General features: G+C 35.9%; 1 protein-coding gene across 1 annotated transcript in view; it reads right to left on the reverse strand.

Annotated features, from left to right (window-relative positions):
* The window catches only part of RUNDC3B (RUN domain containing 3B), a 159,355-nt gene that overhangs the window by 121,645 nt on the left and 10,634 nt on the right, over nucleotides 1-27,076 (reverse strand). Inside the window, exon 2 of the mRNA XM_022588273.2 lies at nucleotides 13,879-13,994. Coding sequence (XP_022443981.1) covers nucleotides 13,879-13,994 — 116 coding nt within the window. The remainder of the gene's footprint in view (nucleotides 1-13,878; nucleotides 13,995-27,076) is intronic.

Raw genomic sequence — 27,076 nt, forward strand, 5'->3', positions numbered from 1 at the left:
ATCTGTGTCACAACCGGGTTCCTTGCGTTACCTCAGCTGAAGACTAGAATTAGAGAAAGAAGAAAGACCTTTTGGCCCTGTAAGCGTTAAGTATGTGACACTGAATCACATTAATGGATTACTAAGGCCTGAGGCATATCTAGGTATCTATTCTTTAGAAGTTTGTAGAATATATGTCTTCAAAGCTGTGAATTTTATACTAATTATCAATATTTTAAGGTCATACTGTATATATATTTTAAATTATGGAAATTAACAGGCGAAAAATGCTCAATTTTGAGGACTGCCTAATTTGCATTGGGTTACGGAATATTTTTCAACCTCTTGCTCTATACTCTTAAATGTGGTGTGTTTATGAACTTGCTAATTTATTTAATCAAGCAGATTCCCAATCAGTTAATTGCTCATTACTGACAAAAAGGGAAAATACAAAACACAGAAAGGGAAAATAAACTGACTTTTATAATTAAAAAAAAACCTAAAAAACAAATGTGACCTAATTAAACTTAAGAACTTTTGCACAGCAAAGGAAACCATAAACAAAATGAAAAGACAACCCACAAAATGGGAGAAAATATTTGCAAATAAAGCGACCTACAAGGGATTAATCTCCAAAATATACAAAATATATTCATGCAGCTCAATATAAAAACAAACAACTCAATCAAAAAACAGGGAAGATCTAAATAGACGTTTCTCCAAAGAAGACATACAGATGGCCAAAAAGCACGTGAAAAGATGCTCAACATCACTAATTATCAGAGAAATGCAAATCAAAACTACAATAAGGGGCTTCCCTGGTGGCGCAGTGATTAAGAATCCGCCTGCCAATGCAGGGGACACAGGTTCGAGCCCTGGTCCGGGAAGATCCCACATGCCGTGGAGAAACTAAGCCCATGCGCCACAACTACTGAGCCTGTGCTCTAGAGCCCAGAAGACACAACTCCTGAAGCCAGGGCACCTAGAGCCCATACTCTACAACAAGAGAAGCCACCACAATGAGAAGCCCATGCACCGCAACGAAGAGTAGCCCCTGCTCACCGCAACTAGAGAAAGCCCGCGCACAGCAACGAAGACCTGATGTAGCCAAAAATAATAAATAAATAAAAAATTTTAAATACTTTAAAAAAAAAACTACAATGAGGTATCACCTCACACCAGTCAGAATGACCATCATCAAAAAATCTACAAACAATAAATGCTGGAGAGAGTGTGGAGAAAAGAGAACCCTCTACACTGTTGGTGGGAATGTAAGTTGGTACAATCACTATGGAGAACAGTATGGGGGTTCCTTAAAAAACTAAAAATAGAACTACCATATGATCCAGCAATCCCACTCCTGGGCATATACCCAGAGAAAACTGTAATTCGAAAAGATAACATGCACCCCAGTGTTCACTGCAGCCCTATTTACAATAGTCAAGACATGGAAGTAACCTAAATGTCCACTGACAGAGAAACGGATAAAGAAGATATAGTACATATATACAATGGAATATTACTCAGGCATAAAAAAGAACAAAATAACGCCATTTGCAGCAACATGGATGGACCTAGAGATTATCATACTACGTGAAGTAAATCAGACAGAAAAAGACAAATATCATATGATATCACTTATATGTGGAATCTAATAAAAAATACAAGTGAGCTTATTCACAAAACAGAAACAGACTCACAGATCTTGAAATCAAACTTATGGTACAAAAGGGGAAGTGTCAGGGGAAGTGATAAATTAGGAGATCGGGATTAACATAAAGACACTTCTATATATAAAATAGATAATAAGGACCTACTGTATAGCACTCGACTCAATATTCTGTAATAACCTATATGGGAAAAGAACGGATATATGTATACATATAACATTCACTTTGCTGTACACCTGAAACTAACACAACATTGTAAATCAACTATACTCCAATTAAAAAAAAAAACTAACCTTTAACAGTCTACTTAGAGTTAATATTTTACCATTTCAAGTAAAATATATGACCACATAGGTCCCTTTACTTTCCCCTCTTTGTTTTAAATGTCATTTACATTATATATGCAAACACTGAAACCTCTCAAGAAATGTTGTAATTTTTGCTTTCAACAGTTATATTTTAAAAATCTTGAAGGAAAAAAATCTGCTATACTTTCTCAGATATTTACCATTTCTGTTGCTCTTTCTTCATTCACAAAGTTCTAAGTTTCCTTGGTATCATCTCCTTTTAGTCTGAAGAACTTTAGTTAGCACTTCTTTTAGACCAGGTCTACTAGTAACAATTCTTACTTTTCCTTCATCTGAGTATTTCTTTATTTTGCCTTCATCTCTGAGGTATGTTTTCTCTGCATACAGAATTCTGAGTTGGCAGTTCTTTGCTTTCAGAATTTTAAGATGTTCTTCCACTCTCTTCTGCAGTTCCTGATGAAAAACCTATAGTCATTTGAATTGTTCCTCCCTGTACATAATGTACTATATTTCTCTGTCTGCTTTCGAGATTTTTTATCTTTTATTTTCAGAAGTTTAGTTATGATGTATCTCGGAGTGCTTAACTTTGAGTTTACCTTTTCAGAAGTTTGCTAAGCTTCTTGGACCAATAAGTTTATTCCTTTCCCAGATCCAGGAACTTATAGCTTTATTTTTTTTTAACGTATTTTCTGCACCAATCTCTTGCCCCTCTCCTTCTGGGATTCCAATGATGCAAACATTATATCTTCTGCTATTGTCCAACAGGTCCCTGAGGCTCTGGTTCTTCAGTTTGGATAATTTCTATTGATCTATTTTCAAATTCATACACAGCTCTATTATCTCCACTCTGCTATAGAACCCCACATAGTAAATGTTTTATTTCAGATATTTTGCTTTTATGTTCTGAAATTTCCACGTGGTCCTTTATGAGGTTTTTATTTCTCAATTCAGAACTTCTATCTTTCTATTCATTTCAAGAATATTTACCTTACATCATGGAGCATGGTTTTAATGGTTGATTTAACATCTTTGCCTGATAACTTATCTCTGGATTGGCATCTTTGATTGTCTTTTCCTCTGACAATTGGTCATATTTTCCTGGTTCTTTATATATGAAGTAACTTTAAGTTTTATACTGGATGTTTTAAATATTATCTTGAGACTCTAAATCCTATTAAAATCCCTAAAATATGTCGATTTTTGTTTTGTTTTGGGTTTTTTTGGTAGGCAATCGACCCAGTTAGATTCAGATAGCCAAGTTCTTTCTTGCTTTATGTGGGCAGTGGTTACAATTTAAGTTCAGTTTGTAAAGCCTTAGCTATGCTTCTTTGGGCCTTACCGATATATATGCCGCTCTGGGATTTGGGTGGTGGTTTGTATCCTAGCTCAGTCCTCACATTCTTGGGTGTGAGGCCAGAACTTATGCTGGTCATTACATACAGAATTAGGGCATTCCCCTTTCCAGGGCTCTCTTCCCTGATAGACTCCAGCCCCCAGATCCTTCCTTTTCCTGCAACATTAATGTAAATAAAAAGTTTTAGAGTTTTAACCTCTCACACTATAGCACAATCCTGGGCAACTCAAGCTGCTCTTGGGGGAAAGCAGCAAGAAAAAAGAGAAAAAATGGGAAGCCTCAATACTCTCTGGCTCACAGAGGGACCTTTTCCAGATACTCTGGCCAGAAAGAGAAGGTTACTGTTGGAGTCTTTGCTGTTGTCTGCATCCATAGCACAATTAAAGACAAAGAGCCCCTCAGGTTAAGGCTGAGGATATAGGAGGGAAAAAAATACAAAGGACACCCATTCCTATGATGGTTCTTCTTCAGATTTTGATCTCTCTCCCCAACCTGGCTGCTATTGTTTACTTTCCAAAGTATATAAGTAGTTGCTTCTTGCATTCTGTCCAGAGTTTTTAACTGCAATCGGTAGAAGAGTGCTGTGGGCTGAACTGATTCCCCCCAAAGTCTTATGTTGAAACCCTAACACCTAATGTGACTATATTTGGAGATAGGGCCTATAAGGAGGTAATTAATGTTAAATGAGATCATAAGGGTAGGGTCCTGATCCTGTAGGATTAGTGTCCTTATAAGAAGGGACACCACAAAGCACTCTCATTCTCTTTCTCTCTGCCGTCTGAGGACACAGCAAGAAGGCAACCATCTACAAGCCAGGAAAAGAGCTCTCACCAGAATCTCAATCAGCCAGCACCTTGGTCTTGGACTTGCCAAGCTCCAGAACTGTGAGAAATAAATTTATGTTGTTTAAGCCACCCAGTCTGTGGCATTTTGTCCTGTCAGCCCAAGCATGCTAAGACAGAGAGCTAGGGTAGTAGTGGACTTACTCCACCTTCTCTAGCATCATAAGTTGAGTTAACTTTTTGAAGGCTATAGTATGGTAAAGTGTACAGCATACTAAAAGACATAAGATAAACAGAACCCATGCTGTCTGAAAAAGGATACAGCAGAAAAATCAGGCAAGTTTTCTTAGGAAAATTTCCAGAGCTAAGAAAATTGAAATGGAGAGTTTAGAACGCAGTAATACATAGAAGAGGAAGGAGAAAATCCACCTATAGGAAAAGCTTATTAGGAACTGGCTAGAAGGGAATAAAGAGGAAACAGAAGAGCGCCACTGAAGTGGAAATTGAAATGGTTACTCAAGTAATAGTTTCAGTGGGTAATAACCAGAAATAGACCTCAATGTCAAGTAGAAAAAAACCTTATATCTATAGGAACAAAAAAGTATTTAAAAGCCAGGGCTAGAGGATGGAAATGGGTGAATTTATGTATAAAAAGGGAAATAGGAAAAAGGATCTAAACTTAAAAAAATATATAATACATTATATACTGTATTACCTAAATATGAATATAATGTAGTGATTATATATTACTACAGCATTGTGATATATAATATACAGATATATACACCTGAGTATTTTTTAATTAAAAAAATTTTTTAATTACATGACAATAGAAACTATCTAAAAGGAAATAATGAATACTTACTATTGGTGCCAGACTTGTTTTACCTCAACATTATACACTTTGACCATTAAGTTTAACTGTTCACTCAAATCAACAACAAAGGGCAATGATAATTTTCAAAGAAAAGAAGAGAAAGTTTTAGAACTCTCTTTAGCAGTAGCAAGAATTTGTCTTTCAAGTGGGAAACATGTAATTATAGGAAAATCTTTCCTCCCAACACAAAACAAAAGGAAATTAGAAATGCTGGATAAAATATAATAGATACACTTTTAAACATAGCAAGCATACGAAAAACCCCACAGAAATACTTAAGAGGCCAAAAATGAAAAATAAACAGAAAATAAGGGATTTACAAAAACCCTAAAACTGAATGCATCAAATAGACTCAAAATACAGACAGCAAAAAGAGACATATCTACCAGAATAACCTGATAAATCCATCAGAATAATAGAATAGTTTAAAATTTCTAAGTTATTAACAGATCAAACTGACAAAAATGTGACTAGCATTTGAAAAACATAATCAACAGTTAGAGAATACACATTCTTCTCAATATGGAACATTTATTAACACTAATCATAAACGAGGCCATTAAGCAAATCTTACAAAGTTCAAAAAAATCTGCCATACAGAACAAATTCTCTGACCATAATTCAATTAACATAGAAGTAAAAATGAAAAGCTAAAAGCTCCTATTTTCAGAAACATTAAAACTAAACTTCCAAATAACACTAAGCCAAAGAAGAAATAATCATGAAAAGTAGAAATTACTTAAAAATGAATATTAGTAAACATAATACATATCCAAACTTGTAAATGTAGCCAAAGCAGTATTTGGAGAGAAGGAAATCAACAAAGCCAAAAATTAATTATTTGAAAGACTAATAAAATGAACAAATCTCTGGCAATAGTGCTCATGAAAAAAGAGAAAAATAACTAATAATCAATATTAGGGACGCAAAACGGGACATCTGTGTAGAAAATAATACCAGGTATTCACTAATGGAGCTTTTGTTTCATTCTTTAACAGCAGACTGAATTAAATGCAGATGGCCCTCTGCATCCATGGATTCAACCAACCATGAATGGAAGAAAAAATTTTTTAAATTCCAGACAGTTCCAAAAAGCAAAACTTGAATTTGCCAGGTGCTGGCAATTATCTACATAGCATTTACATTGTATTAAGTATTACAAGTAATCTAGAGATGATTCAAACTCTATGGGAGGATGTGCGTAGGTTATATGCAAATGCTACACCACTTTATATAAGGGACTTGCGCATCTGCGGATTTTGGTATCCAGGGGGTCCTGGAACCAATCCTCCATGGATATTGATAGAACAACTGTATACCATATCCTTCAGAGGAGGGGGACAGCTGGCAAACAATGAGGGTAGGGAGTGGGTTTTTTCTAAAAAGCAGAATCTTAGCTTTTAACAATGCCATAAGGATGAATATGTGACTTATCTTTAGATCTCTTCAGTGAGCTTTGACTTTTTTGAACCATTCACAGTTGAATTCATCTACTTTAAGTGTGTCACACTGAAATGAAAAATGGCAACTCACTAGAGAGTAAATAATTAAGAGGATATAGAAGAAATTGACAACTGTAGAACAGAACATAGAATAGAGAAATCAACAACCTAAACAGACCTATAAGCATTAAAGAAGGCAAATTAGCTGTTAAAGTGCACTTGTGCATGCACACCACCCCGCCCTGCTTGACCCAGTTTTTATTGGCAAATTCTCCCTAACAGACGATTCCAAGCTCATGCAAAATTCTTCCGAAGAATAATAAAAGATAAAACACCTTCATTTGTTTAATGAGGTGATATAATCTTGATAACAAAAACCAAAACAAGTACCAAACAGAAAAATGACAAATTTTGCTCATAAACTCAGAATCAAAACTAAATCCTAAATAAAGTATACTAAAACAATACATGAGGTTCAAGTTAGATTATTCCCAAGTATATATGCATGAATTAACATTAGAAAAACTATTGATGCAATTCTTCACACTACAAAATTAAAGGAGACTGCTGGTTCTGGAAAAGATAAAGTAGATGTACTCTCCTCCGGTTAAATACAACCAAAAACCCTGGATATTATATGCAAAAGAAAACGTAAGAAGATTCTGAAGGTGGAGAATAAAAGGAAGATTGTCTAGAGACCTTGGAACTCAAGAAATGACACAGCAGTTAAGTCCCTTTGCCTTGTCTATCCCAGACTGTGTGCTGGACAAAGCAGCAACCTGAAACAACAGACTTGCCTTTTCCTCTTGAGTTTTCTAAATTAAATTTGATGGTGGAAACAAAAATTATAACACTAATTCTAAATGTATGTAGGGGAAATATCTAAAACAATTATAAACGGGGGAGAGTAATGTCTATGAAGAAAGGTAAGGTTTTTAAATTTCAGTCTGGAAAATGATGACACTAACGGACTGTGACAAGTTATGTATATATAATGTAATACCTAGAGCAACCACTAAAAAGTATACACAAAGAAATACACTCAAAAAGACTAGAGATGAATAAAAATGGAATTCTAAAAAATTTTCAAGTAACTCACAGGAAAATAGGAAAAAGGAAACAGAGAAACCAAAACCAGAGGAAACAAACAGAAAACTACAAAATAAAATGGAAAGCCTGTTGTATTTACCCACATTCTTGTTTACCATGTTCTTCCTTCCTTTTAAAAGTTCCTTCTTTTATGACTCACTCCTGCTTAAAGAGGGTTCTTTAGCCACAGTTTTAGAGTAAGTCTGTTGGCGATAAATTCCCTTAGTTTTCCATCATCTGAGAATGTCTAGATATTCCCTTCATTACTGAAGGTTAATTCTGCTGGATATAGGATTCTGTGTGGACATTTTACTTTCAGCAGTTGACAGAAATGCTTCCATGGTTTCTAATGAGAAATCTGCTATCATTCAAATCGTTTTTGCCTTATAGACAAGGTATCATTTCCCTCTGGCTACTTTTCAACATTTTCTCTGTCTTTATTTCTAAAAAGTTTAATTATAATGTGCTGTGGCATGTATTTCTTTGGATTTACTCGGTGATCCACTTAGATTCTTGAATCTGTATGTTTACCTCTCTTGCCAAATTTGAGAAAATTTCAGCCATTATTTCTTTGAGTACATTTTCAGTCTTTTCCTCTTTCACCTCTCCTTTGAGGACTCTGACGACAGGAATTTTAGATCTTTTGTTACGGTCCCACAGATCCCTGAGGCTTTCTTTCTTTTTTTTTTTTTTCAGTCTCTTATTTCTAATTTTAGATTATTTTGAGTCTCTGTTATTTGATTAGGAAATTTCTATTGTTTTGTCTTCCAGTTCACTGATTCTTTCTTCTTTCCCCTCCATTTTCCTGTTGAACCTATCCACTGAGCTTTTTAATTTAGTTTTGTACTTTTCCATATCAAAAGTTCCATTTGCTTCTTCTTTTTACCTTCTATTTCTTTGCTGAGGTTTTCTACTTTTTCACTTGTTTCAAGCGTCTTTGGAATTGCTCAGTGAAGCATTTTTATCATGACTGATTTGTGATCTTTGTCAGTAATTCTACCACCTTTTATCATTTCAGTGTTGACATCTATTGTCTTTTGTTACATAACTTGTGATCTTCCTGGTTCTTGGTATGAAAAGTGATCTTCAAATGAAAGCTGGATATGTTCATACTATGTTATGAGACTATGATCTTATTTAAACCTTCTATTTATTTGTTTGTTTTAAATAATTAATTTATTTATTTTTGGCTGCGTTGGGTCTTCATTGCTTCATGCAGGCTTTCTCTAGTTGTGGAGAGCGGGGGCCACTCTTTGTTGTGGTGCGCAGGCTTCTCTTGTTGCGGAGCATGGGCTCTATGTGCGTGGGCTTCAGTAGTTGGGGCAAGCAGGCTCAGGAGTTGTGGCTCACAGACCCTAGAGCGCAGGCTCAGTACTTGTGGCACACGAGCTTAGTTGCTCCGCAGCGTGTGGGATCCTCCTGGAGCAGGGATTGAACCCGTGTGCCCTGCATTGGCAGGCGGATTCTTAACCACTGCATCATCAGGGAAGTCCCTAAACCTTCTGTTTTAACTGGCTTTCTATGACACTGCTCCATCAGGGGAAGGTCGGAGGGTGGAGGGCACCACATTTCATTACTGGCAAGTGGAGGGAGAAGTCCAAGTTTCCCGGTTGGCCTTCAGTGACACTTGAAGGAGGGGTCCTCATTACCGCTGGGTGGAGGTGGGAGTACAGGCTGACTGACAATGCACTGAGGGTAGCCTTGTCACCTGCTGGGTGATGGTCAAAGATATAACTCTCCAATACACCTCTTCTGACACAACCTCATTACTGCTGGGTGGGGATGAAAGTCCAGGCTCTCCACTGACACACTGTGGGGGTAGGTGGGAAGAGAAGGCTCACAACCACTGAAAAGGGAAGAAGTGCCAGCTCTCTGCTTGGTCTTTCTTGATACCACAGTGTGGTGGTGTTGAGGTACCCTGTTACAATCTCATGAGGGTGGACTTCTAGGTTCTCCATTCAGCCTCTTCAGGCCTGGCTAGGGGTAGTGCCACACTTTTTCTGTGGTATTTGACTAAACTAGAGCAGATACTGTCTAAAAGTGTTCTGTCTTGCCAGGCTGTTCTATTCCTGGTCCTTTCGCTAGAAAGAGCAGGTCCTTGTCAGACTGCGTGTTTGTGTGTGTGTACATGCGCTTGTTGATGTCTGCAAGCTACTGACTTATCCAGTACTCAGTGTCAGATATAAAGCAACCAGAAAATCCAAGAAATCCACCACCATGCCATTCTTAAGGTCCTGAAGTCCCTAGACTTCTTCTCCCTACCTTTCAGAGTCTTGTGTTTTATAGGTCCAGGGTTTTGGGTTATAGTAAGTGGGAGAAATAGGGGAAAGTATGTTCACTTTATCTTCCCAGAAGTAGAATTTCAATTTTATAGCCACCTCATCTATCTCTAAAGTGAATGATGAAGAAAATAATACTTCATTTATTACTTTCAAACTTGATCTCAGGCAACTAATTTAGAGAATCTAAAACAAAAAACAAGCAATTTTTTAAAAGCCTTGGGATTTTACTTGGTCTTAATTTCAATGTGAACGAAAGTGTGATGGGGGAATCAAAAAGTCACTGTAATCTCAAATTACAGAAGTTAGCCTATCTGAAGCACTTTACTCAGCTTTGAGTACCACATTTTAAGATCTCAGTAAACCAGTGATAAACCAGAAGAGTAACTAAGACTATAGTGGTTCCAGAAGATTGAAATAACTAGAGATACTTTACCTGGAAGAAAGAAAAAGGGTAACTAAGGAGAAAGGATTATAGAATAGCAATCTTTTAATATTTATGAGGCTCACAATTTTAAAAAGAGGCAGAAAAGCACAGTCAGATAAGTTGGCTTCTTATACATAAGAATTTTCTAACAATCTAAACTGCCCCAAAATTGATGGTCCTACTTTACTGTCCTAAGTTCCCCAATATCAGAAGTATTAAAACAAAGACTGTATGTCCACAGGTTGGAAATATCATTGAGTGGATGGCTTCAGTAGGAAGGAAACTGGAGTAGTGATTTTTAAGCTATGATTCACAGCGCTGCCTGAAGTGGTGCTGTGGAACTGGGGTGTGACAGCTGCCGAGCTGACAAAATGCCCGATTTCCCTACTCAGCTTCAACCAGACCTTCCACTTACATGTCTAGCATCAGCAGTGTCTTTTATTAGGGGAGGTGGGAGTGGGCTGGAGAGAAGGATTATGCTTTAAAGTAAAAGTCCAAAAATGACTGAACTGAAGACATGAACTAAGGCCTCTTTGAATTTTATATTCTGTGATTAATTCTTTCTTTTCCTTTTTTAAAGGAAATAGTTATTATTATTTTTAACATCCTTATTGGAGTATAACTGCTTTACAATGGTGTGTTAGTTTCTGCTGTATAACAAAGTGAATCAGCTATACATAAACATATATCTCTTCCCTCTTGCATCTCCCTCCCGCCCTCCCTATGCCACCCCTCTAGGTGGTCACAAAGCACCGAGCTGATCTCCCTGTGCTATGCGGCTGCTTCCCACTAGCTGTCTATTTGACATTTGGTGGTGTATTAATTCTTGGTTCTCAAATATAGTCCAGAAAAGTAAGATCATCATCTTATTAAGGAATTACTGCAAACAAGATTAATATATGTGATTTTAAAAGCCTTCTTTTTTTTCAATAATGGGGCTGTTAAAATGAATGAAGCTCTCCCCGTTACCTGTGTCAGCACAGCCTACATTGTGTCTGGGGATGAATTTTGGTTTTCTCTGAAAAAAATTGATAAATCAAACACCCTTTTATTTCAAAAATAAAAAGTGGCTAGAGAAAAGTAAATCTTATAAACCCATGAAGTTATACATTTTAAATTTGTACTTCTATCAAGAAAAACATTGAAAAAATGAGTTGTTATAATAACTAAATTTTGGGCTTCCCTGGTAGCGCAGTGGTTGAGAGTCCACCTGTCGATGCAGTGGACACGGGTTCGTGCCCAGTCCGGGAAGGTCCCACGTGCTGCGGAGCGGCTGGGCTCGTGAGCCATGGCCGCTGAGCCTGCGCATCTGCAGCCTGTGCTCCACAACGGGAGAGGCCACAACAGTGAGAGGCCCACGTACCGCAAAAAAATAATAAAAAATAACTAAATTTTAAGTGAACACACTGTACTATTGAAATAATTATATAACTCCTCAGGACTTCCCTGGTGGTCCAGTGGGTAAGACTCCATGCTCCCAATGTAGGGGGCCTGGGTTCAATCCCTGCTCGGGGAACTAGATCCCACATGCATGCCACAAATAAGAGTTCGCATGCCGCAACTAAGAGTATGCATGCCACAACTAAACATGCCGCAAAGAAGATCCCGCCTGCTGCAACTAAGACCCGGCGCAGCCAAAATAAATATTTAAAAAACCAAAAAACCCAAACAAAAAATCCTCCCAAATAATTATATAACTTCTCCAAAAGTAAAAGCAATTTATTACATATTAGAATACCAAAAAATGGGCAATATTATATGAAGTTTCTAGACACTTGAATCTTTAATAAACTACTTCATCTTGAGAGTTACAGATCATTTCATAATTCATATCTATAGTAATAACAGTGACCACCATAGTTGGCCTATAGGAACTTTTTTTTTATTTAAAAATTTTTAAATTTATTTCTAAAATGTGGGATCTTAGTTCCCCCACCAAGGATCGAACCCGTGCCCCCTGCAGTGGAAGTGTGGAGTATTAACCACTGCACCACCAAGGAAGTCCCAACAGGTACTTTTTTTAAAAAGCATGTTTTGAATTATTAATCTTACCTAGCTTAAAAAATTCACACAAACCTCATTGGATCATCTTTCTTATTGTCTTACTGTCATACTCGTGGAATTCTTATCCATAAATCAACTAGAGATTCTATTCTCAACACAGTAGTTCACTGGCTTCTCAGAAATAACATTCATGGTGATGAAGTAAGTCTAAAGGCCTATGATCTGTATTTTGCTGAGGCATGACTCAGAAGATGGCACACAGGCGTGCAGGAGGGGTCCACTTATGCGGTAGTTAGTCAACCCCGTAACTCAGTACGGCTATATCAACATGGTCTAATTGTTTTCTGTTACAGTTGTTTACGTATTTTGTGAGCGAATTAAATGCTAAATGGTACACCAAATCAAGGGAATTGAGGTCTTATGATAAAACCCTTGGAACATTAGGGTACATCAAGCTCTGCTGTACTTGATGTGTTTTAAAGTATTATTTATAAAATTATGTATAAAATTTTAAAATACAATCACCACACAATATAGTAACCATGACAATATTTCAAAATACTTTCAGATGCTCTGCGTTCATAAAAACTTATTTTCTCATAAAAGGTAACACACTAATGACAGAAATTTTAGAAAATACAGAACAGCAAAATAAGAAAAATAAATAACCCTTTAAAAATACAGAACAACAAACTTTTAACAGAAAAGCACCAGTGATTTTTATGGATCTCATTTTAAATTGCAAAGGGCTGAATGAATTCAGATTTTGTTTCCCCATTTATTAAATCCAACCATTTGTTATAAGCCCACAGGACTGCTCAACTGATGCTTTCAGCATCAAAAAGCACAAAACAGATTAACCTTCAGATTAAATTTGAGATTCTCATAAACTATATTACCACACAGGTTACTTATTTGAAACTACTATACTATTAAGATTGTAAAGATAATAAAAACTTAAGTGAAAACATCTAAGATCAAGTCTCCTTTAGGAAAACTAGATAATGGAATTGTGATAAAGTTATTATTTATTATTACTAAAATTTATACTACATAATATTTCTTGATGTTATCAGCTATATTTTACAGATGTATATTTTTAATTTAAAAATATTTTATAATTCTGAGAGAACACAACTCCCATCTTCCCTTTTAAATTTTAAGAGATTTACATTGCTGACATTAATACATTTACTGATTTATTTTTTTAAAAGTCCAGCATCTCTTTTACATAGCACTTTTTTAACCTACTTACAGCTAAAAAATTTTCAAAGATTCTGAGTTTAATGAAGAGAAGATTAAGCAAACAAACTTAATGCCTGGATGCTTCTCTGTAAACTAATTAAAATACCAACTAGTAATCTTTGAAGATGGGCTACCTTTTAATTTAAACTTTTATTTTAATTACATATAGAAAGTGATCCTGCTTCTTGTATTTGGCAATTAATATATTCAATATTTTTAATGCATCCTGGAAATGGGTATAAATCCAAGAACAGAGATTCTTTACAGGGACACAGCCAAAAGATTAGACCTTCTAAAATCAGTTTTATGTTTCTCAAGATGCTGCTTGGCTGCTACACACACCAGACTGTATGGTTTCTAAAATTTCAACCTTGTTAATATGAGAGCTGTTGGCAGAATAAATAATACATTAGCGCTATTACCTTTCAGCCGGTGACTTAGAATCTGTTCCAAAATAGCGGCAAAATTGTTAAATTCAGGAGAAGAATCATCAATTGTCTCAAAGCAGGACCGATCAATCAGGGTCTTCACAGAAAACCTATGGAAAAAAAGAGATTACGATTGCTTTTAAGTAGACTTGATTCATTCACCTAAATAGGAAAAACTAGAGGAAAGCAATTTAGAGAAGTATTACAGAAATACTTTATAAGATTATATATTCTGAAAACTCCATTTACTCAAATTCACTCTGTCAATAGAAAATTTTACAGAAATATCAGACTTTTCACTTATATATTTACTATCTGTTGACTACATTAAGCGTTAGAAATAGTTCACTGTCCACAGAACCAGTAAAATCAGAATAGAAAAGATGAATGAAATTATTAAGTTGAAAGCCATAATACTACTTGTAAGAGACTGCAGCGTCAGACCAAAATGTTTCTAAGAGTTTCGAGCACAAAATGGAATAAAACAGGTTGTGAGTATTCATGAGGTGTAGATCCCAAGTTTTTATGAGCTATAATAGGAAAACTTACAACTCTGTAAAGTGCACTATATTTTTCCTTCTCTTCAGAACGTCCTTTGTCTCTATTTTTGACTGCCAAGTACCAGTGCATTTTCCAAGACTCAGCTTAAATGCCATCTCTTCAATGAAGAATTATCCTCCTACAGATTCCTAGCACAAACTAGCATTTTGTTGGTATTTCCTTTAAGAGATGAGTACAATTTATCTTACTGCTGTTACTTGTGTGGTCTAACTCTATTTTATTAGAATATAAGTTCCTTCAGGGCAGAAACATAGCTTCTGTGTGTTTATATCTTCCTCAGCACATAGGACAATGCCTTGAACGATGTACTCTGTAAGTACTTGTTGATTTATTTGTAAGATCTATTTTGAAGGCGTGGCAAAGAAACATTTAAAGGCCAATGTCACAGCAAGACAAAAAGAAAGTTTATGATTTTTAACATGTATACCCTTCCTGTAACTACCACCAAAATCCGGATCCTGAACAGTTCTGTTGCCCCTAGCATTTCCCTCATGCTATCCCTTTATAACCATACCATCCCTTTACAGTCATAGCCTATGAAGGGTGATATGTGAGTGCCTAAGTAAAGACAATCAATAGGGTATGAAGAGAAGGGGATAACGATGAGAGTTGTTAAATCATTAGAAATGTAAACTATGAGGGAGATAAAGGAGTATAAATTGTTCCTTAGGGTTTAGGCTTATTGGCAATGCTTATTTAATCAGGACAAAAAATACAGGAGACAAGTATAAAGGCAAATATAAAGAGATTTGTTTATATGAGTTATATCTATCAACATTTACTATATTAGAACTGAGTAATGTCTAAAATACAGGCAGTCCTCCCTTTGCACATAAAAACGACTGTGTAAGCTGAAACCATGCAAAGTGATCCCAATAATCAATGGAAAGAATTACAATTATTCTGTGCCCTTTACAAATTTTTGTCAAAACATTAAAAACTCTCTCACTGCCAGTTATTATGTATAGGGAAATGGAAAAAAACAGTCAAACGTATTTATTTACTACACTGTAATTTAGAACATTAGCAATACTGAGAATTCATTTTTCTGTCCTATGCCCTTTTCATTGACAATACACTAGAAGAGTGCTGCCAATCTTCAGCAAACTTCTAATAAGAATAAATAAGTATAACGTTCTTATTCAGTAAAAGAATGAAACGCTAAGTGTTCCTAAAATGAATAAACAAAAACCATGCAGTCTCCACCTCCACCTTTGACCTAAAAAGAAGGAAACTTCTGAACGTTTCTCTCTAATCTTTAACAGATAGAACGGAATGGGAAATGTAACTCTGCAATCACACCCGAGGTAGGAGTAATCTACCACTTCAAAAAAGCATGGCATCTAAGATAGTAAGCACATAGGTGAAATGAACTGAAAACTACATTTAAAGATAAAAAATAATAGAGTGCTTATTTCATCAAAACGAGCTAGGATAGAACTCAATTTCCACCTGTAACAGCCTGGTAAGACTTTAGCCACTACTGTCCTCCAGGAATAATACAAAATTACCTAAGAAATTTTCTTCTTTGTAAATGTAACAGGAAGGAAAAGCCATGGAGAGTAACACATATATCTCTGTAGCATCAAGAGCCATGTACAGATCAATCAGTAGTCAATAAAACATGCCTTTCTATCATGTTATTAGTGCATCGTCTCCTCTAGAAGACACTATCGGCATGATGAAAATCTAAAATGGTGAACCTCAGAGCACTATATTACTTGTAACTCAGTATCTGGCTGAAAACTAAAACAAAGGTGCAAATATCCCAAAGCATATCATTAGACACAATTTCTGTTATTTCTAAGCATGAAGATATTTTAAGGGTGAGAAAGCTTTTTAAATAATTTCTATTATAACAAGGTTAATAATGAAGAAAAATAATGTTTCCCAGCATTGCTTTATCATTTATAGCCTACTCTCCTCCTGTCAACACAAATCAAAACTTCAGAAGGCAAATTCGTTCCTTAGAGTCCATGTTTTACTTCTAGCTAGCCAGGTCTTCCCACTCAACATCTACTTCTCTAGAGTCATGTGGCTAGTTCCATTATGCCAGAAGAGTGAGAAGCTTTTCCTCCATAACACAGTAACTAAGACATGCTATAAAAACCAAACCTGTAAAAAGAATTTCAATACATCCAAAAAACATCACACAGATGCTGAGCTATTTCCTGATAATGATGACAATATTAGTCATCTATTTCCCAAAAAGGACTGATTTTAAAATAATGAAATGACAATTTGATGAATGTCTAAAAATACCAAATCAAGTCTAAGTAACAGCTTTTACGTAAGAATTAAAAAGCCAAAAATTTACATGAAAGGGTCTTTTAATTAAGTGTGGTTTTTGAAGTGTCTCTCTCTTAAAAGATTTTCTTTCCCACCTTCAATGTCCAAAGGAAATTTTTGTTAGCTTAGAAATAAGAAAAAATGTGACTAAAACCATCAAACTTAAAGCAGGAACTACCTTTTTCCCTTTGGAAACATACCAAGAAAGGTGAGATGGTTACCAAAACTACGTTTAAAACAATCTTCATTACACCCATATTAATTCCTTCCACAGCTCATAAGTTTGTAATATAATTGTAACAACAAATAGTTAAAAGCAAAAAATGTGACAATAAAGTCAAAAATAAAATTACTTTTCCTTAAAAAGCTAAAAATAGAGCTACCATATGATCCTGCAATCCCATTCCTGTGCATATATCCTCAGAAAACCATAATTCAAAAAGATACATGCACTCCAATGTTCATAGCAGCACTATTTACTTGACTATTTACAACAGTCAAGACATGGAAGCAAACCAAAATGTCCATCGATGGATGGATAAAGAAGCTGTAGTATGTATATACAATGGAATATACTCAGCCATAAAAAAGAATGAAATAATGCCATTTGTAGCAACACAGATGGACCTAGAGATTATCATACTAAGTGAAGTAAGCCAGACACAGAAAGATAAATATCATATGATATTGTTTATATATGAAATTTTTAAAAAATCATACAAATGAACTTATTTACAAAACAGAAAGAGACTCACAGACATAGAAAACAAACTCACGGTTACCAAAGAGGAACAGGGGGTGGGCAAAGGGATAAATCAGGAGTTTGAGATTAACATATACACACTACTATATATAAAATAGATAATCAACAAGGACCTACTGTATAGCACAGGGAACTATACTCAATATTTTGTAATACCTATAAGGGAAAACAATCTGAAAAGTAATATGTATATATCTATATATAGATACATATACACATATATATATCTAAATATATATATATCTGAATCACTGTGCTGCACACCTGAAACTAACACAATATTGTAAATCAACTACACTTCAATAATAAAAAAAGAATTTTCTTGCAGGCCAAAATAACTTACTGTATTAAATATGTACACTCTTTACTGGAAAGAAACTATTTAAAGAATGAAAATTCACCTTTAATACTTAGGCCCTGCATTAGTAATATACACAGATATAGTCCCATATACACAGAGCAATCGAGTAGGAAAGAAATGTATTCCCATCTCTTTACAACAAGCTTATGTAATCTTAACCATTTATCAAACATGCTTCAGAAAAAAATTCATTTCACAAAAACCAGATTTTCTTATCTATATTGTTATATCCCTTTACATGGAATTATAGCTTAAGATAAGTAAAGTACATAAAAGCATACAGAATCATCACATTTCAAAACTAAAGTGGGGGGCACTCCCCTGGTGGCACAGTGGTTAAGAATCTACCTGCCAATGCAGGGGACACAGGTTCGAGCCCTGGTTTGGGAAGATCCCACACACTGTGGAACAACTAAGCCAGTGAGCCACAACTACTGAGCCTGAGTTCTAGAGCCTGCGAGCCACAACTACTGACCCTGCATGACACAACTACTGAAGCCCACGTGCCTAGAGCCCGTGCTCTGTAACGAGAAGCCACCGCAGTGAGAAGCCACGCAACAAAGAATAGCCCCCGCTCGCCACAGAGAAAGCCTGCGCGCAGCAACAAAGACCCAAAACAGCCAAAAAAAAAAAAAACCTAAACTAAAAGGGGTTCAGAAAAGTATATAGTCATTCATAAGAGTGATATTTTTTAAAAGAACATAAGTATCCAAATTGTAAGAGAGAATTCTTTCCACTACTTCACACCAAATTTACAGGATTCCTTATAATATATTATTATCACTATCAGTCTTTACCAAGGTGTGGGGGTAATGATCCTCTGCCATTAATATAATACCTACCGTTAATAATCAACAAGGAGATATGATACAATCCACCCCAAATGTAATGTAAAAGAGTGACTATGGATGATAATGAGCACAGTGTTCAGGTATATGTTCATTAGAAAGAAGGTTTATTTCTTTTCGTATATTTCACATCAGAAACCCCCCAAATCGAGAGGGCAGACAGCAGAAGCAAGAAGAACTACAATTCTGCAGCCTGTGGAAGGAAAACCACATTCACAGAAAGATAGACAAGATGAAAAGGCAGAGGACTCTGTACCACAGGAAGGAATAACATAAAACCCCAGAAAAACAACTAAATGAAGCAGAGATAGGCAACCTTCCAGAAAAAGAATTCAGAATAATGATAGTGAAGATGATCAAGGACCTTGGAAAAAGAATGGAGGGAAAAATCGAGCAGATGCAAGAAATGTTTAACAAAGGCCTAGAAGAATTAAAGAACAAACAAACAGAGATGAACAATACAATAACTGAAATGAAAAATACACTAGAAGGAATCAATAGCAGAATAACTGAGGAAAAAGAACGGATAAGTGACCTGGAAGACAGAATGGTGGAATTCACTGCCATGGAATAGAATAAAGAAAAAGAATGAAAAGAAATGAAGACAGCCTAAGAGACCTCTGGGACAACATTAAACGCAACAACATTCGCATTACAGGGGTCCCAGAAAGAGAAGAGAGAGAGAAAGGACCAGAGAAAATATTTGAAGAGATTATAGTCGAAAACTTCCCTAACATGGGAAAGGAAAGAGCCACCCAAGTCCAGGAAGTGCAGAGAGTCCCAGGCAGGATAAACCCAAGGAAAAACATGCTGAGACACATAGTAATCATATTGGCAAAAATTAAAGACAAAGAAAAATTATTGAAAGCAACAAGGGAAAAATGACAAATAACATACAAGGGAACTCCCATAGGAGTTAACAGCTGATTTCTCAACAGAAACTCTACAAGCCAGAAGGGAGTGCTATGATATATTTAAAGTGATGAAAGAGAAGAACCTACAACCAGGATTACTCTACCTGGAAAGGATCTCATTCAGATTCAACGGAGAAATCAAAAGCTTTATAGACAAGCAAAAGCTAAGAGAACTCAGCACCACCACACCAGCTCTACAACAAATGCTAAAGGAACTTCTCTAAGTGGGAAACACAAGAGAAGAAAAGGACCTACAAAAACAAACCCATAACAATTAAGAAAATGGTAATAGGAACATACATACTGATAACTACCTTAAATGTGAATGGATTAAATGCTCCACCAAAAGACACAGGTTCACTGAATGGATACAAAAACAAGACCCATATATATGCTGTCTACAAGGGACCCACTTCAGACCTAGGGACACTACAGACTGAAAGTGAGGGGATGGAAAAAGATATTCCATGAAAATGGAAGTCAAAAGAAAGCTGGAGAAGCAATACTCATATCACATAAAAGACCTTAAAATAAAGAATGTTACAAGAGACAAGGAAAGACACTACATAATGATAAAGGGATCAATCCAAGAAGAAGATATAACAATTATAACTATATACGCACCCAACATAGGAGCATCTGAATACATAAAGCAACTACTAACAACTATAAAAGAGGAAACCGACAGTAAAATAATAATAGTGGGGGACTCTAACACCTCACTTACACCAATGGAGAGATCATCCAAACAGAAAATTAATAAGGAGACACAAGCTTTAAATGACACAATAGACCAAATAGATTTAATTGATATTTATAGGACATTCCATCCAAAAAGAGCAGATTACACTTTCTTCTCAAGAGCACACAGAACATTCTGCAGTATAGATCACGTCTTGGGTCACAAATCAAGCCTCAGTAAATTTAAGAAAACTGAAATCATATCAAGCATCTTTTCTGACCACCATGCTATGAGATTAGAAATCAATTACAGGGAAAAAAACGTAAAAAAAACACAAACACATGGAGGCTAAACAGTACATTATTAAATCACCAAGAGATCACTGAAGAAATCAAAATATACCTAGAGGGCTTCCCTGTTGGCACAGTGGTTGAGGATCTGCCTGCCAATGCAGGGGACACGGGTTCGAGCCCTGGTCTGGGAAGATCCCACATGCTGTGAAGCAACTAAGCCCATGAGCCACAACTACTGAGCCAGCGCATCTGGACCCTGTGCTCCGCAACGGGAGAGGCCATGACAGTGAGAGGCCCACGCACTGCGATGAAGAGTGGCCCCCGCTTGCTGCAACTGGAGAAAGCCCTTGCACAGAAACAAAGGCCCAACACAGCCAAAAATAAATATAAATAAATTAATTTAAAAAAAAAACATACCTAGAGACAAATTACAACGAAAACACAATGATCCAAAACCTACGGGATGCAGCAAAAGCAGTTCTAAGAGGGAAGTTTAGAGCAATACAAGCCTACGTCAAGAAACAAGAAAAGTCTCAAATAAACAATCTAATCTTACACCTAAAGGAACTAGAGAAAGAAGAACAAATGAAACCGATCAGAGCAGAAATAAATGAAATAGAAACAGAGAAAACAACAGCAAAGATCAATAAAACTAAAAGCTGGTTCTTTGATAAGATAAACAAACTTTATAAACCATTAGCCAGACTCATCAAGAAAAAGAGGGAGAGGACTCAAATCAATAAAATTAGAAATGAAAAAGGAGAAGTTACAACAGACACCAGACAAATACAAAGCATCCTAAGAGACTACTACAAGCAACTCTATGCCAATAAAATGGTCAACCTGGAAGAAATGGACAGATTCTTAGAAAGGTATAACCTACCAAGACTGAACCAGGAAGAAACAGAAAATATGACCAATCACAAGTAATGAAATTGAAACTGTGATTAAAAATCTTCCAACAAACAAAAGTCCAGGACCAGATTGCTTCACAGGTGAATTCTATCAAACATTTAGAGAAGAGCTAACACCCATCCTTCTCAAACTCTTCCAAAAAATTACAGACGAAGGAAAACTCCCAAACTCATTCTATGAGCCCACCATCAACCCTGATACCAAAACCAGGCAAAGATACTACAAAAAAAGAAAATTACAGACCAATATCACTGATGAATATAGATGTAAAATTCCTCAACAAAATACTAGCAAACAGAATCCAACAACACATTAAAAGGATGATACACCATGATCAACTGGGATTTATCCCAGGGATGCAAGGATTCTTCAATATACGCAAATCAATCAATGTGATACACCATATTAACAAACTGAAGAAGAAAAACCATATGATCATCTCAATAGATGCAGAAAAAGCTTTTGACAAAATTCATCACCCATTTATGATAAAAACTCTCCAGAAAGTGGGCATAGAGGGAACTTACCTCAACATAATGAAGGCCATATAAGACAAACCCACAGCAAACATCATTCTCAATGGTGAAAAACTGAAAGCATTTCCTCTAAGATCAGGAACAAGACAAGGATGTCCACTCTCGCCACTATTATTCAACACAGTTTTGGAAGTCCTAGCCACGGCAATCAGAAGAAAAAGAAATAAAAGGAATCCAAATCGGAAAAGAAGAAGTAAAACTGTCACTGTTTGCAGATGACATGATACTATACATAGAGAATCCTAAAGATGCCACCAGAAAACTACTAGAGCTAATCAATAAATTTGGTAAAGTTTCAGGATACAAAATTAATGCACAGAAATCTCTCGCATTCCTATACATTAATGCTGAAAAATCTGAAAGAGAACTTAAGGAAACACTCCCATTTACCATTGCAACAAAAAGAGTAAAATACCTAGGAATAAACCTAGGGAGACAAAAGACCTGTATGCAGAAAACTATAAGACACTGATGAAAGAAATTAAAGATGATACAAACAGATGGAGAGATATACCATATTCTTGGATTGGAAGAATCAATATTGTGAAAATGACTATACTACCCAAAGCAATCTACAGATTCAATGCTATCCCTATCATATTACCAATGGCATTTTTTACAGAACTAGAACAAAAAATCTTAAAATTTGTATGGAGATACAAAAGACCCCAATAGCCAAAGCAGTCTTGAGGGAAAAAAACAGAGCTGGAGGAATCAGAATCCCTGACTTCAGACTATACTACAAAGCTACAGTAATCAAGACAATATGGTACTGACACAAAAAGAGAAATATAGATCAATGGAACAGGATAGAAAGCCCACGCACCTAGGGTCAACTAATCTATGACAAAGGAGGCAAGGATATACAATGGAGAAAAGACAGCCTCTTCAATAAGTGGTGCTGGGAAAACTGGACAGCTATATGTAAAAGAATGAAATTAGAACACTCCCTAATACCATACACAAAAATAAACTCAAAATAGATTAGAGACCTAAATGTAAGACCGGACACTATAAAATGCTTAGAGGAAAACATGGCAGGACACTCTATGATATAAATCACAGCAAGATCTTTTTTGATTCACCTTCTAGAGTAATGGGAATAAAAACAAAAATAAACAAATGGAACCTAATGAAACTTCAAAGCTTTTGCAAAGCAAACTACAAACAAGGTGAAAAGACAAACCTCAGAATGGGAGAAAATATGTGCAAACAAATCAACGGACAAAGGATTAATCTCCAAAATATATAAACAGCTCATGCAGCTCAATATTAAAAAAACCGAACAACCCAATCAAAAAAATGGGCAGAAGACCTAAATAGACATTTCTCCAAAGAAGACATACAGATGGCCAGGAAGCACATGAAAAGCTGCTCACCATCACTAATTATTAGAGAAATGCAAATCAAAACTACAATGAGGTATCACCTCACACCAGTCAGAATGGTCATCATCAGAAAATCTACAAACAACAAATGCTGGAGAGGGTGTTGAGAAAAGAGAACCCTCTTGCACTATTGGTGGGAATGTAAATTGATACAGCCACTATGGAGAACAGTATGGAGGTTCCTCAAAAAACTAAAAATAGAATTACCGTATGACCCTGCAATCCCACTACTGGGCATATACCCAGAGAAAACCATAATTCAAAAAGACACATGCACCCCAATGTTCAGTGCAGCACTATTTACAATAGCCAGGTCATAGAAGCAACCTAAATGCCCATTGATAGACAAATGGATAAAGAAGACGTGGTACACATATACAATGGAATATTACTCAGCTATAAAAAGGAACGAAATTGGGTCATTTGTAGAGTTGTGGTTGGATCTAGAGACTGTCATACAGAGTGAAGTAAGTCAGAAAGAGAAAAACAAATATCGTGTATTAACGCATATATGTGGAACCTAGAAAAATGGTACAGATGAACCGGTTTGCAGGGCAGAAATTGAGACACAGATGTAGAGAACAAATGTACGGACACCAAGGGGGGAAAGTGGCGGTGGGGGTGGTGGTGGAATGAATTGGGAGATTGGGATTGACAGGTATACACTGATATGTATAAAATGGATAACTAATAAGAACCTGCTGTATAAAATTAAATCAAATTTTAAAAAAAAGAACCCCCCCCAAATCTTTTTGAATCAGCAATTTGCCTTCTTTTTTCAAGTTTTATGCAAGTTAAGAACTCCCAACCATCATGTGTATTTTCCCCTTTATTTTTTTCTATAATTTAAATTCCTTGGTAAGGAGAAAAAAAATACTTTTCATAGATCCATTTAGCAGCAGTCTGTAGACTATTGTGCACAGGCCAAAACCAACCAGTTGCCTGTTTCTGTAAATAAAGTTTTATTGAAACACAGAATAAAAAAGTTCCAACCATCTGGAATATATACCGTGAAACTCAAAAGTCTATTTTGGCAGTGTTTACCATTTTTTAAACTTTTGCTCAATGTAAAGATCAAAAAAAGGGAGAGAAGTATATTTTAAAATATTTCCCCCACCTCTACTGTCAAAATTTCTTTCAAAATAGAATTGTTAATCTAGGTACCTTAAGGCTGAGATAGTATATTATTAACATCTTGTCCTGCTATATAAGCAGACTGATGAGAGCAAGATTGAACAACATGAAAAATAACGTTGAAGCACTATCTTCAAAAAAAAGGACAATTTTAAAAAATTTATTTAAAATTACAAAGTATTCAAACCAAGAAAACTTCTCAGCTTAATATAACTCATTTGACTTCTTATATGAAATAACTCCCAATTAAAATCATTTTAATAAAGAATACTTTCACTGTACACTTGGATCACATATCCCTTTGGAACCCAATTCTTCTTTACTCAATGACAAGTGAAAATATTCAAGTAATATATTTTAACATAGGTAAGCTATCTAGTAACTAGATAGACAATTCTACTACTGAAGTTATTAGATTTTTTTAAATTTGAAAGCTTTTTATTTGTTTTCAGTTTTTAAAGGTTATATTCTATTTATAGTTATTATAAAATATTTGCTATCTCCCCCGTGTTGTACAATATATCCTTATAGATTATTTTATACCTCATATTTTATACCTCTTAATCCCCTGCCCTTATATTGCCCCTCCTCCTCCCTTCTCTCTCCCCACTGGTAACCACTGGTTTGTTCTCTATATCTGTGAGTCTAAAGCTATTAGATGTTTAAAACTCTACTATCATTAGAGATTAGTCATTAGGGTGACTGTTTAAAAATAAGTGAGGATGGTTCTTTAATTCACCTTCAACCTTATTTTGGAAATGTCCACTGCTATTATTCTTCACTAGTTAGGGAGAATTACCTCATTTGATAAACATGCCCACTACATACTAGATGCTGGGAATAAAACAGGTGCTGAATAAACTATGATTCCTGGACTTGAGAAATGCACAATCTAATAGGAGACAAAAAGATAATTAGATTACAGCATAATGAGAGCCATATTTATTTAAAAGTATGTTTTAGGATGAGCGGGGATAAATGGTTCTAACACTACTGGAGAGGCAATAAAATTTAAATTTGCATTATATGTAATAAATCAAGGGTAACTGCCCAAAGGATAGAAACCAAATATATGAATAGTTGACCCTTGAACAACACAGGTTTGAACTGCAGAGGTCCACTTATACATGGACCATTTATTTCCCATAAATACATACTACAGTAGTATATGATCCACGGTTGGGTGAATCTGTGGATGCAGAATCACAAGTATGGAGGTCTGACTGCAAAGTTACACGTGGACTTTTGACTTGTGGAGGATCAGCATCGCAAGCCCCACATTGTTCAAGGGTCAACTGTATAGAAAACAGAAAAGAATATATGACCAACAAGTTCATAGAGAGAAAAACTCTATGTGGAATAAATGAAATAATAAAAAATACTGATACATAAGAAAACAAGAAGAGAGAAAAAGTGAACATAAATAGTAAAATGGTAGCCATAAACCCAAATGTAATAACATTAAATAGAGATGGGCTAAATACTCTAAATAAAACACTAGATAAAATTCAAAATTCAATTCTATCCTGCCTACAAGAGACACTTTACATTTAAGGACCCAGAAATACTGAAATTTAGGAATGGAAAAAGTAGAGACTTCTCTGGTGGTCCGGTGGGTAAGACTCCACGCTCCCAATGCAGGGGGCCCAGGCTGAATCCCTGGTTGGGAACTAGATCCTGAATGCATGCCGCAACCTAAGAAGTCCACATGCCACAACTAAAAGATCCCGCATACTGCAACTAAACATGCTGCAACGCAGACCTGGCACAGCCTATATAAATAAATAGGGGAAAAAAGAATGGAAAAAGTACATCATACAAATGCTAACAACAAGAAAGCTGTTTTAACTACGTTAATAGCAGGGAAAAAATAGACTTTAAGGTAGGAACAGTATTAGAGATAAAGAAGGACATTTCATGCTAACAAAGGAATGAAATCACTAGGAAGAGATCACAATTCTAAATCTGCACCCACCTAGTAATCGAGCAACAAAATACTTACAACAACAACAAAAAAATGACAGGGACTTCCCTGGTGGTCCACTGGCAAAGAATCCACCTTCCAAGGCAGGGGACCCAGGTTCCATCCCTGGTGGGGAACTAAGATCCCACACGCCGCGGGGCAACTAAGCCCACGTACCACAACTACTGAGCTCGTGTACCTCAACGAGAGAGCCCACATGCCGCAAATTACAGAGCCCATGCGCCCTGGAGCCCATGCGCCACAACTAAAGAGTGAAAAACCGTATGCCGCAACTAGAGAGAAACCCACATGCCACAACGAAGACCCAACACAGCCAAAGAAAAATAATAACAATAATAAAGAAAATAAATTTTAAAAAATATGACAGAACTAAGAGGAGAAAAAGACAAATCTACACTCACAGAGATAGACTTTAACACATCTCTCTTAATATCAGGCTAAGCACACAAACAACTAGTAAGGATACAGAAGATATAAACACAATTAGCATACTAGACCTAATTGGCATACATGCAATCAACAAT

This window comes from Delphinapterus leucas, chromosome 9 (genome assembly GCF_059928025.1).
Source record: "Delphinapterus leucas isolate spDelLeu-1000000601 "Yukka" chromosome 9, BTC_Dleu_Yukka2, whole genome shotgun sequence".
Lineage (NCBI taxonomy): Eukaryota > Metazoa > Chordata > Mammalia > Artiodactyla > Monodontidae > Delphinapterus > Delphinapterus leucas.